This window comes from Pelophylax lessonae, assembly GCF_965119305.1.
Source record: "Pelophylax lessonae genome assembly, chromosome: 1".
NCBI classification, from domain to species: domain Eukaryota; kingdom Metazoa; phylum Chordata; class Amphibia; order Anura; family Ranidae; genus Pelophylax; species Pelophylax lessonae.
In genome coordinates, this window is record NC_138768.1 from 759,816,904 (window position 1) to 759,834,841 (window position 17,938).

Here is a 17,938-nt window from a genome sequence, read left to right on the forward strand (position 1 = left end):
AGTCAGCCCCGTACAGGCAAAGTGACGTACTACGTCGCTCACCTGAGAGCCTCTAGGGGGCGAGCGAGCGCTGTCGGAGGCGCGCTCCCGCCCCCTCTCGTTCCCTGACCTGTCTGCGCGTGTGCCCGGTGGACCCGATGTCCGCCGGTCACTCGCGATCTCCCAGTGCAGAGGGAGAAGGCAGACGGCTAATGTAAACAAAGCCGCCTGTCATTCTCCCTGATCTACCTGCAGAGATCATACGATCCTGCTATGTAGGATCGTATGTCTCTGTGGTTACATCACTAGCCACCCCCCTTTACAGTTAGATGCAGGCCTCTAGAGACACACTTAACCCCTTGATTACTAATAAAGTTAACCCCTTCCCTGCCAGTGTCATTTTTACAGTAACAGTGCATATGTATAGCACTGATTACTGTAGTAATGTCACTGGTACCCCCAAATGTGTCAAAAATGTCAGTCAAGGGTCCGATCTGTCCACCGCAATGTCGCAGTCCCGCAAAAAAATTGCAGATCTCCGCCATTATTGTTAAAAAAAAAAACAATAAAAATGACAAAAATCTTTCCCTTAGTTAGTAAACGCAATAACTTTTGCGCAAACCAATAAAAAGACGCTTATTGCGATTTTTTTTACTAAACATATGTAGCAGAAAACAAATTGGCCTAAAATGTTAAAAAATTTAGATTATAACTTTTCTTTGGGGAATTTCATATAAAAAAATGTGAAAAATATTGTTATTTTTTAAAAATTGTCGCTCTTTTTTTGTTTATAGCGCAAAAAGTAAAAATCGCACAGGTTATCAAATACCACCAAAGGAAGGCTCTGTTTGTGGGAAAAAAAGGACGTCAATTTTATTTGGGTACAGCGTCGCACGACCGCGTAATTGTCCATTAAAGTCATGCAGTGCCGAATCGCAAAATAGGGTCTCGTCTTTGGGCAGCCAAATCCTTAAGTGGTTAAATACTAAATACTCCCGACCCCCTGACATGCCACATTTGGCATGCCATTTTTTTTTGGGGGGGGGGAGCAGACACCTCGTTTTGACAGCCGAAAGTTGTCAGAGCCGGGTGCCCACACTAGAGATGCTGGCACCACGGAGAGGAGAGAGAGGAGCGAGGCTTCGGGTGATCGCATTGCTGAATCATGGGACAGGTGAGTGTGTGTTTATTAAAAGTCAGCAGATACACTTTTTGTAGCTGCTGACTTTTAATAAACACAAAAATGGCTGGAACTCCGCCTGAGGTGGACATGTGGTTGCACTGCAACACATCAGTGTGTACAGTGTAATATTGTTGAGGGTGTGGTTGGAGACATATAAGGCCTAATAAATATAGAGTTGGATGCCACAAGCATTTTTCCTTATATCAAAGGAATAAAAAAATTGAGAAAAATGTAATTAAATTTTTAGAAAATCAAAGCAAAGAAAAAAAAAACCCTATTTGAATAAAAAAAAAAAAAAAAAAGCTTTTGTTGTTGGCATGAAAAGCTTGTCATGCCCTACTTTTTTGCATAGGAGGTCTCAAAACATACACAGTAAAACAGTATAGTAGCAAACAGTTCAACGCTAATATGAGAAACTTATAAACAGTATAACACTTCTGAATATAGCCAAATCCATTACGTCTAATGATAAAGAGCATTTAATAGTTTTAGTTAAAGTGAACCATCACCCCAACCGTTAACTCTCCCTGATTTTACTCCCACACCCCCAGCTTGAATAAATGGATATATTTTTTTCTGTGGGGGGGGGGGGGGGCTAGGTCTTTTTTTAGTGGGTCCTGGTCCTGTACTTCCAGGTCTCTCATCTAGGCAAGAAAGGAAGGAAGGAAGGTTTGGGTCAATCTCTGCCACACTGCACATGCACTGGGCAATCACCGCTGCAACGTGCATGTGCCCCAGCATGTCATCAGGGGGCCATCTTCAAAAACCCCAGAAAAGACAGTCAGTCTCCTGAGGACTTGAGAAGAGAAGATGGCGGCACAGGACCCAAACTAGTCCTGAGTGCAAGCTGACACTTGGTGTACAAACTGTACACTCACTACTTTACATTGTAGCAAAGTGTAATTTCTTCAGTGTTGTCACATGAAAAGATCTAATAAAATATTTACAGAAATATGAGGGGTGTACTCACTTTTGTGATTTACTGTACCTTTTTTAAAGTCGATCCGACCCGATTCCACGCTGAGCTATCAGCCGAGGCTTCCCTGGAGAGGCAGATGCAGAGGACATAGTCGACAATAAAAGCCCCATAGCAAGTCTATGGGTGACGTCACTTTCCATTCATTGAACAGCTGTTGTCAGCCGTGTCCTCTGCAGAGCTTCTGCTGCTGGAGATTGGGTCGGATCGACTTCATAAAAGGTATGTATACTAATTTCCTCTTTACAGGGCTAGACAGGTTAGTGTTGGAAAGTGGAGATCTATAGATGCAGGGATTTTAGTTTTAGGGTGGACTTATCCTTTAATTATAGTGCCTGTAGTCTGTCTGTAAAGGGGTGCTGCAGCAAAACTGACATATATAAATAAAAATAAATGACATTTAAATAGAATTTACCAGCTGCAAGCTTTCGAATCATTGCCGGAAATACAAAAATGTGAGAAAAAATAGCAAAAAAATGTGAGAAAAAAATCTAAAAAATATTTTAAGGGGAACCCCATGGCAAAAATTAAAGAAAAAAAGAGGCGTAAGATCCCCCCCCCCCCCCCAGAATCCATACCAGACCCTTATTCGAGCATGCAGCCTGAATCATACCAGACCACATACATGCTCTCAATATGGGGGGGGGGACCCGAAGAAAGATAAAAAAAGCTCCGCCCACGATAAAGGCTACTGCAGTCTGCCTGCTCCACCATGGGTCAATTCCTAAATAAGTAAGGGGCGGGGCAACCTGGGGACATCACCTGGTTTTGCCTCCCCCTTCTGACATCACTGACCCAGCATGCACCAATCAGTGATGTCACAGATCTTTCTTACCCCTACTCATTCACATGGGAGGTGCTGGGATCTGGGGGGCCCCCTTGTTATAAGGGGCTTCCAGATTCCAATAATCCCTCCACCTGCAGACACCCACTGCTACCACCCAGGGTTGTGGGGAAGAGGCCCTTGTCCCCATCAACATGGGGACAAAGCAATCCCCCCATGTTGAATGTATGTGGCCTAGTATAGTTCGGGGGGGGTGCTCGCTTGTCCCCTTCCCCTTTCCTGACTGCTAGGCTGCATTCTTGGATAAGGGTCTGGTTTTGGGGGGGGGATCCCGCACTATTTAAAAAAAAAAGTTGGTGTGGGGTTCCCCTAAAATCCATACCAGACCCAAAGACGCAGCAACCAAAAAAAATGTGTATACAGCACCGTATACCGCACTAAATGTAATGTAATGCTGGTAAACACTGCATTACACTATACTCACACAGCACTACAATTACACTATAATCACACTGCACTGACACTACACTATACTAATACTATAATCACACTACACTGATACTCTACACTCGTCACAATAACATTAACTAGCTATTACTGAGCCCTGCTCTATCTATTTCCAACACACTGCAGAAGGTTCCAGTGTGAAGGAATCTTTTATAGTGTTGGGTGGGACTATGAGCAATGGGTCATGACTGAGCAAAGTCATCATGACTTTGTCTTATCAGGGCACTTACAGTACTCTTGTGCCCTGATTCGGCAAAGCCTTGCACCTGACCAGTGGGCCCTAGAATGCACTGTGCAGTGTGCAGTGCATTGTGGGGCACTCAGGGGGATGTTTGCAAATTCGAGCGTTCGTCCAATGGGCAAACAGGCAATGTTCGGGCCAAACTTTTGCTCGGTTTGAACTGTTTGCCTAACTCTACTAACACAGAACCTACAACATCTTTTGTCCTGTGCTTTCAGAAAATATACAGTAATAACAGGAGGTGAGGTTATTAGCATGTAGTTTGTCAATCAGCATCTGGCCATACCTAATTCTGCCCATTTCTTTCTGGATTGACAGCGATTTTTCTTTTACCAAGACAATCCCACTGTGAGCTGCAATGTCTGGGAGCATGTGAGACACACATTTTTTATTTACTTTGTGAGGCTTGGACATCACAATGTAACGGGATTTGGTACTTGTTTAGACTGTCATAACGGAGCATTTAGATGTATTTTAAAGAGGTTGTAAACTCGTTTGGTTTTTTGTTTTTTTTTCAACACCCTGCAAGAGAAAGACATAATGAGCTAGTATGCATCGCATACTAGCTCATTATGCAATACTTACCTTAGAACGAGCCCCCGCCGTGCCGCTCACTCACCTCTATGACGGGCGACATGTCCAGTCGCCCGTCTTCCGGGATCGCGGCATCCGGCCATCTGATTGGCCGGAGCCGCGGTGACGTCACTCCCGCGCACGCGCGCGGGAGCCGACAGTCACGGCACGGGGCTCTGAAGGAACGGCACGATCTGCCGTTCCTTCAGAGCGCATGCGCCAGTGACGTCACTGGCGGCATGTAAGGTAAATATCTCCTAAACGGTACATGTTTAGGAGATATTTACAGTACCTATAGGTAAGCCTTATCATAGGCTTACCTATAGGTACAAGTTGTAGAGGAGGGTTTACTTCCTCTTTAAATATGACCCATGTGAACCTAAGGCCCCGTTCACATTGCAGCGACCCGACTTTGCTGGGCGACCTCATAGGTCGCGGCGCACTGCTCGCCCCGCGACCTCGGAGCGGCCGGCACGGACTTCATAACATTGAAGTCTATGCAGGTCGCTCCGGGTCGCCCCAAAGAAGCTCCGGACCCTTTTTCTAAGTCGGAGCGACTTGTGTCGCTCCTATTAGAACAGGTCCGCAGCTTCTCTATGGAAGGCGAACTACGGCGACCTGTGAGGTGACCAGGTCGCCTCACAGGTCGCCCCAGTGTGAACGGGGGCTTATTATCCAAGTTATGCAGTCCATGTTGCTATTGGGATGTGCTCTCAACGAGCCCTTCTTATTTCTTTGAAGAAAATTGAACCACTGCAAACATTTTCCCAGCCTGTTGTCAGACCTTTAAGTGTGATAGTAATCACTATCAATTCTTAGGCTCTGTTCGCACCTTGCACACCACCAGCACCGTTCCCGTATGCCGTGTTTAGGGCAACCTAATAAATTCAATGGGCTGCCCTATGAGCAACAAATGTGCAAGAGTCCCGGACTCTGTTTAAAAAACGCACTGCAACAAACCGCATGGTACTTTGTTATCATGCATTTTGCTGCACACAAACAGGCATGCATTCACAAGATGTGTAGGAGTGTCATTAAGAATGACATGGCTATACCTCTGCTAAAGGGCTGCATGTTTTTGCAAGTTGCAGGAAAGCACGTGATTTTACAAGTATGAATGTAATCCACAAGTGTGAATGCAGCCTCAAGAGTGGTCTCTGTTGGCCAGAAGTTATTCCTCAGATGACTAACATTCTGGAAAAAAATACCTGAATTAGTCATATTCTTGCTAACACTGAGATGTGTATTTCTGTCCTTAGCCTTCTATTGCCTATGGCCAGCTTTGCCCAGCCATTGAGATGCTGTGTTCACAGCAAAGGCTGATTTACTGAAAGGTTTAAGAATGTTCACACAATAAATTGTGTAAATGTTCACATAAATTATCCAATCGTGCATATAAAATAAAAAGAAAAGTCAAGTGAATTATTACTTATTTTCATATGTTAACTTCAAACCTTTTAATTAAACAGCCTCAATGAAGCATAGTCCATATTTTGCTGCATTCCCTTATCAGTAAACAGAAAAGTACAAAAGAGGGAAGCTGACCTTCTTTTCCTTTCATTCAACGCTCTCTGAATAAGATGACAAAGTGTTCTGTCTAGTTAACTGCAGCTCTTTTATTTGCTGAAGTAATATTTGCATCTCACAGAATGATCATCAGTCAAAATGTTCTGCCTGGAAATCCTATTTGTGAGAATAACTGACACTTCTAATAGGACACGGGCAACTGTACATCTCAGTCTATCTGGTGTTAAGTTAATCAGGCATACAGCTTATGTGTTGTTCTCTTGTGATAACTGTAAAAGTCAGATGCACCATAGAGCTGGTTTACATATTATGCAACTGAAATTTCTTACAATAGAGCCTTGTCTTGAATTCTGAAAATCTGGTGGGATGGGAGACCCGGGCAGAGCAGTGGATCCCTGGGATAATGGCCAAGCGGCTGCTGAGCCTCATCGGTTGTTATAATCAGAAAGCCAACCACCGGCTCTAAAAAACGAAACCAGGGATGCCTCTAGCTGCAGGCATCACCCTGGTATAACCACTTCCTCAAGCCGATGTACAGGTACGTTGGTTTACGGCGAGTGGTTAAAGCTGAACTCCCGCAACAAAAACTTTCATTTAAAAAAAAAAATCCTCAATAGCCATAAAGGATATGAAATGGCTTGCTGTGCATTAAATGCCTTTGCAGGCCAAGTTATCACTTAAAAGTAGTGGTGACATTATCACTGCGCTGCACATAGTCTGTACAGAAATCAGAGGCTGTGGGAGGGACACAGCAGGCCCCACCCACCACAGCCTGCCATCATAAAACTACAGAAGGGGGTGACGACAAGACCAGTCACCCTGTACAAAAATAAGAGCAGCTGTGACCAGTCTTGTGACAGTTTCATGTTGGATTGATGCACAGATGTGTTAGAAATGCACAAATTACACCTAGATTCATATAGGAATACACAGATAAAACCTGTAGCTGTTTATAATACATTGGTGAGTGTGATCATGAGTGATCAAGGCTGCTAAAAAGGGGGTAGCACCAGTTCTCCTGTACGGGGCCCAGGCCAGCAGGGGGCGGAGGGGCCCGGGCACAGTGGAATCGGATATGGGCAGTGGAGGGGGTGAACCCCTGGGTGTCTTTCCCTACAGCAGATAAAAGCTGGCTTCTCCTTCTCTCCCTTTATTGGCTTTCAGCAGCTGCAGGGAGAGACACACAGGGGATTGGTTCCTGTCATTTCCTGCCCCCCCCTTTTTGCCTCATTGATCCCCTTCCCTGTCCAGGATTTGACCCCCCTCCGCTAATAATGGTTTTAGTGCTTTTTTAATGAAAATATAATTTTAAATGTATTTTTGTGGAAGGGGGAGTCCCGTGATTTCGAACAGCAGCCCTGAGTGTAATCAATTGCTTGCCTGCAAAGGAAACTTATGCTAAGAGGAAATTGTAGGCTGCCGTCACTGTCCTCCCTCTGAAAATGCAATTTTCCTGACTGTCATGCTGATTATCTGACTTCTACTTTTTCTAGGTTGGTGACCCTGAAAAGGTGTTTTGACTTCACTTGGATCTGCTGTTTGTTATGTGCCTCACAGCTTTGAAGCCAGAGACAGGCAGGACTATAGCATTTTACATATACATATATCACCCAGAGGGGAATCATTTTTTTCTCAACAAAAGAGGAATTACGCTTTAAGTAAACCTCCCATTACATTCTAAGGCAATGCTCACAAGCACTCGTTATGAGAGATCTTACAGAAAACGTCATACAAAAAGCCTCAAAGCACCCCAATAACTCTTTTTTCAGTGTTTAGTAATACTCATTCATTAAAAGTGTTAATAAAAAGGCATTTTAAAGCAACACCTCTAAGAGCATGCCCTTAGTGTTTGCCGGTACCATTTGTGCCTGGTAGCCAGATTGTTTCATTTAATCAAAATTTCTACCAAAAGATTGTGTTTTACATGAAAAATACAGAGAAATAAAGATTGAAAAACATTGTCAGAATTTTGAAGCTGTCTTAATATAGAATGCAGTATTTAGGGTACGGCTACAGCGCAGCTGCTCACACCCACAGTGGGATTCCTCTGCACCAATTTGTCATGTTCCACAAGGAATCATCTGTCAGAACTGCACAGCCACCTGACAACCCATGTCTGGAATAAATGCTAAGAAAGACATGATCATCAGAATTTTAAACTAGTAGCTAAATATTTAGTTGAAGTATATAGGTGTACTTTTATGAACGTGTGAATTTTTTTCTCTTTTGGCTTCTCTGCAGTTCTCCGGGGAAAATGATCACCTCTGGCACCCTTTTTATGAAGCGGAGAACTTCAGTTCTCCCAGGGTGATCAGAGGTGAACTGTTTTCTCGGAGATCTGTGTAGAAGTGAATGGGGCGTCTGTAATATCGTGAGACAAAGCGAGATTACCGTAGTATGAAAATCCCTCGCGCACTTTAACAAGCAGTGATAGATTATCACTGCTGAGTACACGATCCCCAAATAATAGTCCCCTTACATAAATATATATATATATATATATATATACACTGAATAGACACATGCATACATTATATATATATATACACACATTAAATATATATCTACATGTATGTGTGTATATATATACATGTATATATATATATACATAAATATGGCAGGGGGACATGATTACTGTCTTGGGGGGTCTGAACGAAGAAGAAGGAAGTCCATAATCTTCCTTCTTCCCCCTCAGTTCTCCCCCGATTCTGTCTTCACTCCCCGCTTCACAAGCTCCAGGCTGGTGAACCCAGGAGTGTGAATTCTGACCCAGATCGCCAGTGAAGTGCGAAGATCGCAGCTTCATAGCCTGGCTGTTTCTGTGTCAGTCAATGACAGATTCCTGTGTGAAGAGATGATCAGTGAAGAACATGTTCTCCCCCGATCATTTCTGTTTCATAAACTGAGAATGATCAGAAATGAGCTGTGATCAGCAGGATCACTGCTCATCTCCATTTCATAAAAGGACACCATAGTATAAGTATTATCTAACCTGCCTACGGAACTGTAATTCAGTTCAGTCACTCTTGAGTGCAACTCTTACTACCCAGCCTGCAAATGGGGAAGGTAGGAGCAGCAGGACATTAATGAAGTTATCAACGTGCTTTATGGTCGTATCAAAAAGCTCCTGGACTTGGACTTATAGCAATGTTCAAGCAGCAAAGCCTAATTGTCTTAGGTTTAGTTTACACTAGCAGTTGGGGGGGGGGGGGGGGGGGCATAAAGGCAGCTGGACAGAAGTGTACCATGTCAGCGCTTTGATGCTTTGCAAAAATGTTCCCTTGGGCAGTACTGACGCCCAGAGTGACATTTGCTAGGCTTACAGATTCCCATTCAAACAGCTAATTTGGCTGTCATTTCCATCCCCCCGCCCCCCCCCCCCAAAACAAAAACAGGCATTCGTGTGGTCACTTCCTGAAAATCTGCCAGCAACGCCTGCACCGTTCTGCGAAAAGCCATCCATGTGTAAACAGGCCCTTAATGTGCAGCTCCTTCCTCTCAAAGTCTGATTCTTGTGGTGCAAGAAACGGCATGGGGCTGCTATCAAGACAAGATTTTGGTGCTATTTAAAATACATTTTAAAATGGAACTCTGGCCTCCCATTAAAAAAAATGCACCACAGCACTTAATTATAACTGCATCTGCACTCACAGTTTTCTCATAGTCGCCTTGCAAATTCTCATGAATACCTGTTGATCCTGCAAGTGAAATCTACCTAATGCAGCTTCCTGTGATGGTATGGCAATGATTCTGAACTGCTACCAAATTCAGAGCAGAGTTGTCAGCCTCATCTAGCGTGGGCCAGCTTGTAATATAAAAGGATTAAAATGTAGTCAGGGGTTATGGCCAACAGCATTATCACTGCTATTTGACAAGCCTGTAGCTTGTGAATCAGAACCTGAAGTGAGATTCAGTGATGTCACTAACGGTTCTCCTTGCTGAAAATAAAGCTATATCTAAAGAAATTGTAGATACGAATCTTCCTGCTCTGCTTCATTCTTTGGATCTGGGCTCTTTGATCCTTCCCTGCTGCTTCATTGTTTCTCTTTCGGTCATCAAGCCACCAGTCATCAGGGGGATAGCATGTGGAAGCAAAAGCCTGTTCTACCAAGATAGTCACCTCAACACAGACACAGGAGTTGATTTACTAAAAACAAATAGGCTGTTCATTTTGCAATGGGAGAAATTCCCTAGAGCTTAGTGAATGTAGTAAAAATTTCTTTGCACAGCATACCTAATCACATGGAGTAAATATATATATCACAAATCCGGCCTCTACTGGTGATATAATATATCCCCTGCGCACAAGCAGAAACAAAAATACTCTTAAACAGACACTACCGCAGCTACTAAAAAGAGAAATTGTGTTAGGGTATACTCAAATCAACCTACGGCACCCGCGGTACTATGCTATTATGAGATGTTGAAGGCTTATTGCAACTTTGCGTTTGTGAGTGGTATTTTATTGGGGTTGTTTTTGGAATAAAAATTGGAATGGTTGAAACAATATCACGCTAGTACGTTTCCTTTTGTCTCCTTTATGTTTGCCGATTGAGCAATTTACCGTGAGGAAAAGGGACACACGAGACCATCAGAGATTGATGTCCATTAACAGCAGCGGCAGTCGTTTCTAAGTGGGATTCATTATACACAAGTCTGTATGCCTGTCCTATGAGAATAGGTGGGCCATTGCTTCTGGTGAGTTGCCATCCCCCTTTACATCACAACGGTGGAGGTTTAGTGCTTTGGTGACCCCGACACTCAGTGGTGATCCCTACTTGGTGAACTGGACTATTGCTGGAAATTTTTAACCCCTTTATATCCAGGGATGGATGTCTCTATAAGATATTAATTTATTATATGGATGTTTAAGGACTTGATTTTTGTTTGATTTGATTCATGCTTGGTGATTCCTTTCCTTTTACTATCAGCGCTACTTATACCTAATCACATGCTAAGATAAAAAAAAAAAAAAAAAAAAATTTTGCTTGCACATGGTCAGAATATGGAAGTCAACAGAATTTCACCTCATTCACTGAGCACTAGGGAAAAGTCCCATGCAATGTGCAACTTCTCTTGCAAAGTGAAACGTTTATTTGCCTTTAGTAAATGTATAAAAAGGCACAGTGTAGAACAAGGCATGGTGAGTTAGTAAAAGGGAAGAAGCCTACAGCCCCCTTTGCCTTCTGCTGACTTTTTTGGTCATGGATTCCACAGTTCTTGCCTTTTTTAAAGTCCAAATCTGGGCTTGTGTTTTCCCCTGATTGATGCCAACCACCCCTATTAGAATACCACCAGAACTTAAAAAAAAGAGAAATGTTCAAGCAATCTTTAGTCTGATGAAGTCACAGGACCTCTTCAGCCTCTCTTACTCTTTTGATAAGCACAACCTAAGTGCTGCAGAGAGTCATTGCATGGCGCTGCTCTCTGTTGCATTCTCCTGTAAGTCCATGGTGCTGAGAAGAGTCTGGACGCTCTGGGCTCAGAGGAAGTTAGTGGAATTTTGATAAATGTAATTTAGCTTAGAAGAAGAGCAATGGCTAGGAGTGTTGAGTCTACAATGGACAGTGCTGAAAATTGAGGTGCTGGTAGCTGGAATTTTTCAAGCCATGCCCAAAATGACTTGGGTTTTACGTGTAAATATTTTTTTAAAAATGGATTTGGCTGCATATGAATTGTTTAGGCTAAATAGTTACATAGTTGGATTGAAAGAAAAGCAGATGCTTTCAAACTGTGAGATCTTCTGTACAATGAAGTGAGATGTGAAAAGCTTTTCATGACATCAAAATAATAATGAATTGCTTTATTTTGAAATTATTTCATCGCTTTTTTTTTTAGTTATAAATAATGAAAGCTCCTATTACAGTAGTTGAAATGTAAAATATGTAACCCTCTGGAGTCATCCGTTACAAGAGACTGAAAAGAGTAATCTGTATTACAAATAATTTTCAACCCTCAAAAACGTACTGCACAACGCACTTCGCAGAACATGTCGACTTCATGCTGTTTTCAAAAATGGGCACCAGCTTGGCTTTGAGTCCCCTTTCCTGAAGTGTAACCATTTTTCTGGTATGTATATTATCTCTCACAAACAGTGGCATATGAGTTTGTCTATTGCAAAGTAAAACTTTGAAAGGTTTCTTTTAATTTTATGGAAAAGCTCTGGGGTCAACTAGAAATCTCAGGTAGACATTCACTGGTCCACTTCTCTCATGAAGAACATTAATTGGAAAATGTATAAAAATAAATATTGTTCACCATGAGATGTTAAAACATAAAACCATGTCAACTATTTTATTTATTGTGTACTTACAACAAAGCATGGTCCAGCAGATGTTTTCAAGCACTCCTCCAACAATCTCATTCGAGTTCTCTGCAGTTCAGGGCTGTCCCATTCTTCTTCTGGAACTCCCCAGTACAAGTCTATAGCCTGAAAATAAATGGACACTATTTGAGCTTCACATTATCTGGCATTAAAGAAAAAGGATCACAGCAATGTATTTGTGCCTCACTGCTGAAGTTTGTGAACTTGTGCTATTTCCACTGCATTTGATGTATTTTTGTCTAAACATGGTTTGATGCTGTGCTTTATCCTATAATTTATATACTGAAGCTGAATACATGACTAAGTTGCTCCCACACAAAAAAATGTGACTAAATAAATGTATGATTCTTTCTAGCATGCATATTCCAGAGTTTATATACAAGTTCATTGGGGCATTACATTTAAATTTAAAGAGCATATTACAAAGTAAGAGGAAACATTAAAAATGTTCATAGTAACGATTTAAACATGGTGATTTTGTTGATGGAATATTCTAATATTGGTCATATCAACAATAAAAAAATTAATTTATAAAGCATACCTGCCAAAATTAGGGAACCAGTTGTACGTATGTTTGGGGAACCAGTAATGCATATGTTTGGGGAAACAGTTGTGCATATGTTTGGGGAACCAGTCGTTCATATGTTTGGGGAACCAGTTGTACACATGTTTGGGGAACCAGTTGTACATATGTTTCGGGAACCAGTTGTGAATATGTATGGGGAACCAGTCGTGCATATGTTTGGGGAAAAGGTCATGGATATGTTTGGGGAACAAGTCATGGATATGTTTGGGGAACCAGTCGTGCATATGTTTGAGGAACCAGTCGTGCATATGTTTGGGGAACCGCTCATGCATATGTTTGGGGAACCAGTTGTACACATGTTTGGGGAACCAGTCGTGCATATGTTTGGGGAACCAGTTGTGCATATCTTTGGGGAACCAGTCGTGCATATGTTTGGGGAACCAGTTGTACACATGTTTGGGGAACCAGTTGTGCATATGTTTGGGGAACCAGTCGTGCATATGTTTGGGGAACCAGTTGTGCATATCTTTGGTGAACCAGTCGTGCATATGTTTGGGGAACCAGTTGTACACATGGTTGGGGAACCAGTTGTGCATATCTTTGGGGAACCAGTCGTGCATATGTTTGGGGAACCAGTTGTGCATATCTTTGGTGAACCAGTCGTGCATATGTTTGGGGAACCAGTTGTGCATATGTTTGGGGAACCAGTAATGCATATGTTTGGGGAACCAGTTGTGCATATGTTTGGGAAACCAGTTTGCATATGTTAATGTCACAAGCAGAGAGTGTTTTGCACTATAGGGTGTATTTATAAAAAAATTGCATAGCTGTCTTTCCATCGAAACTGCAAGTAAGTTTGAACTGTGCAAATATTTAAAAAAACACTACCTAAACAGCTTCTTAATACTGCTAAAGTCTGCGTTCCAGCAATGTGGAAACAAAGCCCACCTGCACCATTTCACAGTGGCAGGCTAGGATCACGAAATCCAAGAGATGAAACAGCTCTTTATGGCCTTGAGGAAGCAAGATGAGACGTACTGGCAAACATGGAGGTGATTTGGCCATTGAGAGGGGGGTATCTGAACAACCCCCCCCCCCCCTCCCGGTATTCCTTCACCTACTAGCCCTATTTGATTTCCCCTTCACTTCCCCATATCTTTCTCTTTCATTTATCTGTCTACACTTACCCCCTACTATTTTCTTTTCTTCTATTACAAAGTACTTGCTTGACCCCTTAACATGCTACTGTGTCATACAGAACTTACTTTGTAAAGATACTTATTGTAGTGATGTTCAAAATGTTTGCACTGCTTTGTTCATCATGTATACATTCTGAACTGCTCTTTGCTCTTGAATAAATAATAAAAAAAAAAGCCAAATGATCTCTGCAAAATAAGAATGTGTGTATGGGGAAAAATAATGAATTATGGCAACTAGATGACGCTTACTATTATATTGAATGTATATGCTCATCCGCCCCATCTAGTGGGCTAAATGCATTCACACATAATCCTAGAAAGAAAATAATCCTGAGAGTGTTGGATTTCAGCCTGTTTCCACAAAACACATTCACGCGTTGTTTCAATGAGCTATGCAAAATATAAGGTTTGATACACGTACTATTTTAGTAATTAAGGTGTGACTGACTAAGTTTGAGCAGCTCAGGCTGGAAAACTCTTAGGGCTTGTACACATGTTCATGTCAGAACTGTTTTCCCTATAAGCATCAATTGGAATACAAAAGCTTGAGGCAATTTAGTAGGGGGTAAAATGTAGTTCCGAAGGATATAATTTGCAGCACAAATACATCAGTGAAAGTGGATTTAGAAGCATCTCAGCCTGACCACAAATGCAAGCTAAATAGGACCAAAAGCATACTGCATAGGCTCATTTACACAAGCCCTTAAATTGGCCACACACATCATATACAATCATGTCTTTTTTTCTCAGAAAATAGGAACAAGAACCTAACCATGACCTACCTCCAACCCCCCCCCCCCCCACACACACACACACACACTCACACACACACTCCAAACCGCATCAAATAGTGGGCGTGGTCAAATTTTACTAACAGTGGGAGGGCTTTAAAGAGGCAATAGATACCAGGAGAGCAGTATGTACAGAGTGCAGAGTTCAGGGGTTTTACAAATAAAGCGCAGAGTTTGGGGGTGCGTTACACACATATTGCAGATTTCAGTGGTGCACTGCATACATAGTACAGAGTTCAGTCTTCTTCCACAGCTGCTTACCTCTGCATTCCCTATCCACATCCCACTTTCACTCCTGTTTAGCTCTAACCTCTGCATTCCCCCATCTTTTCCCCATGTCCTTTAAAGCTCCACCATTTTCCACATGTCTTACTTTTGTTGCTGTATTAGGCAGAAGCACCCAGCCGGCTCCAGTACCTCCCCGCATACTGTAGTTGGCTCTGCCTCTCCCACTTTCGGGGAGATCATCCACTGGGGTTGTCAGCATCTGCACTGCACCCCAGGCACCTGCATCTCCCTTGTCCCCATCTTGCACTCAGTGGGAGATCAGATCTGTGGGAGCTGTTGGGAGACAAGCTGTCACTTGTAAACATAGAAGCTGGACTTCTGTGTTTAGAAGTAATCATGATGAGCAGATAGCAGAGAGTGGTGGAACTGAGTTTCCTCCAAGTTCCAGCTGAAAAATCCCCTGTATACAATGTAATCTATTTTAATAATATTTATATTTACTAACAAATGCATGGTGGGTTGTTTAGGTAGGCCCTCACACTATATAACTGTTTGCAGCTTGGGTATTGTATAATCAGACAGTTCAAAACAGACCATCCCCTTCTGTAAATGGCAAATTGCAAGTCTGCAGATTCTAAAAAAAAAACATGATCTTCAACTTGAGTTTTCTAGAGACTTGGACACTTTTGTATGTCCAGGTCTCCTGCAACTGGCCATGCGTGCCAGCTACACTGTATAATTAAAATGAACCTTGAACCTGCGTGCAAAAGGAATCCTCCAAAATCTGTTGCAGACATCTCCTTTGCTCACCTGAAATCTGATACGTTTGGGGTACTATATTCATGTGTAAAACCTATTCATCGCAATAATAGAAACTCTCAGATGACTATTTGTTTCTGTTTTTAAACAGTGAAGAGTGTTGCTTTTGGTCACTCTTACTTGTAGGTCGTTAGTATGCTTGTGAGCTGGGGGTAAATTGGAATGCTTACAAATTTGGATTGCTTTCTCTAATGCCTACAATAGCCAACTGGGAACATCTACTGTTTAGGTACTGTGCTGTATGGTGTAAAGCAGGCATGTCCAACCTGCGGCCCGGGAGCCGCATGCGGCCCGGAACCGCAGCCCACTGCCCCCTGACAATTTTTTATTTATTTTTTGCTGGGGAGGAAGGAAGTCGAGTCGAGTAATGTAATCTATGTTAAAAATACAAAAATAATAGTTTGGTCAGGTTGATGAAGCATTGCTTCATCTCTTGAATGTGAATAGAACAAATATAATATTGGTTTGGATTTTTTAGGCACATAGATAAATGTGTATAGAAAAAATGATTAAAATGCCAATGGGGAAAATTATTATTAATATTGCTATACCATTCCAGTGTATTCCCCACTGGCACTGCTATATATACCAGTCAGATATAACCACTGTGCTCGGTCCCCCTGATGAAGATTGTTTGGAGGATTAAAATGCGTTGTGGCCCATTCATATGACTGAAGTATATATAATTGCCAATGTGTTATTGAGCATGGTGATTTTGTTAGATTGATGTTTCATCAACTACCTGATTGTTCTTATGTGATGTGCATAACATTTTTAACAAAGATCTAATTAATATTGTGCATTTTTAATCGTTGTTTCTATGCACATTTTTCTATGCAAGTAAAGTGCAGAAAGGGGTTGAAAACGGCGCTACCTTTCTGCACTTTACTTATATCTTGACCCCCTTGGGGTTTTGGTTGTTGGCTGCTTACACCTGATAGTCGTTCACGCTTCACCGCACACTCCATAGTGCTGGTCATTTTCTGCCTTTATTTACATTTTTCTATGCGCCTAAAAAAATCCCAACCAATAGTATATTCGTTCTATTTATGGTATATATTATACAGTAAAACCTTGGTTTGAGAGTAACTTGGTTTAAGAGCGCTTTGTAAGACAAGCAAAATTTTCAAATAAATTTTGACTTGGTTTACAAGCGATGTCTTGATATACAAGTAGCCTCAAGTCACAGCTGAGTAGAAAAGAGAAGAGAGGCACCTCTAAATGTAGCAATATGGTTAAATTTAATGAAGGTACAAACTTTAGCAACTCAGATGGTTGATGATTGGAACAGGCACATCTAAGGATGCAGGCATCCAGGCTAAAGCTGTCCACATAGACCGTCCTCCACACCACCATCTACATCATCCCTTCCATGCTGCCCCTCGCTTTCAGATCGCTTTACTGCAGGATGGTCTTCTGTTCAGGATTACAGACTGGCAGCCGTCGGTGCAGAAGATGGTCTATGTGGACAGCTTTACCCCGGATGCCTGCATACTTAGATGTGCCTGTTTTATTCATCAGCCATGTGAGTTGCTAAATGTTGTACCTTCATTAAATGGAACCATATTGCTACATTTAGAGGCGCCTCTCTTCTCTTTCATACTCTGTAGCTCCTGCTGGACTTTGCTTCTAATCCCCTTGTGGAAGCGGCTATTTGTGGATGGACATTTTATGGTTATATAACCTCTCGCAATGCTATAATCTTTTTATATGGACTATAAACTGAAGGACTTATGAATAAATGGTTGTGGAACGAATCATCTGAGTTTCCATGATTTCTTATGGGGAAATTTGCTTTGATATAAGAGTGCTTTGGATTACAAGCATGTTTCCGGAACGAATTATGCTCGCAATCCAAGGTTTTACTGTATATTCCTTTTCCTATTAGAATAGCTACCACTACAATAACATACAGAGTCATATAACACAGTGCCCACAACATCTGTAATAAGAGATAAGGAGCAATTACAGAAATCTGGATTTCTGCAAAGAAAAACAAACGGCAAACAGCTGATCAATTTATAGACAGCATAAGGTGTGTGGGAGGCACATTTAACTACAAGTATGCAAACAATCACATTTCCCAGCACTTGCAGTGAATGGCACTTACCATGTGCCCTTTTAGCTGGTTAAACATTGATTGATCCTTTTAACACCTTCGCTTTTCAGTGTTTGGCATGCAATGCCCATAGGTTAATCTGGTCAATTTAGTAGCTGCATTTCTTTTTTGGATAATACAAGATGACAAAGGTAAATTGATAGAAATGTGTGGCTTCTATG

General features: G+C 42.0%; 1 protein-coding gene across 1 annotated transcript in view; it reads right to left on the reverse strand.

Annotated features, from left to right (window-relative positions):
* NWD2 (NACHT and WD repeat domain containing 2) overlaps nucleotides 1-17,938 on the reverse strand; it is a 673,505-nt gene that overhangs the window by 281,909 nt on the left and 373,658 nt on the right. The window contains exon 4 of the mRNA XM_082251457.1: nucleotides 12,084-12,200. Within this exon, the coding sequence (XP_082107583.1) occupies nucleotides 12,084-12,200 (117 nt within the window). The remainder of the gene's footprint in view (nucleotides 1-12,083; nucleotides 12,201-17,938) is intronic.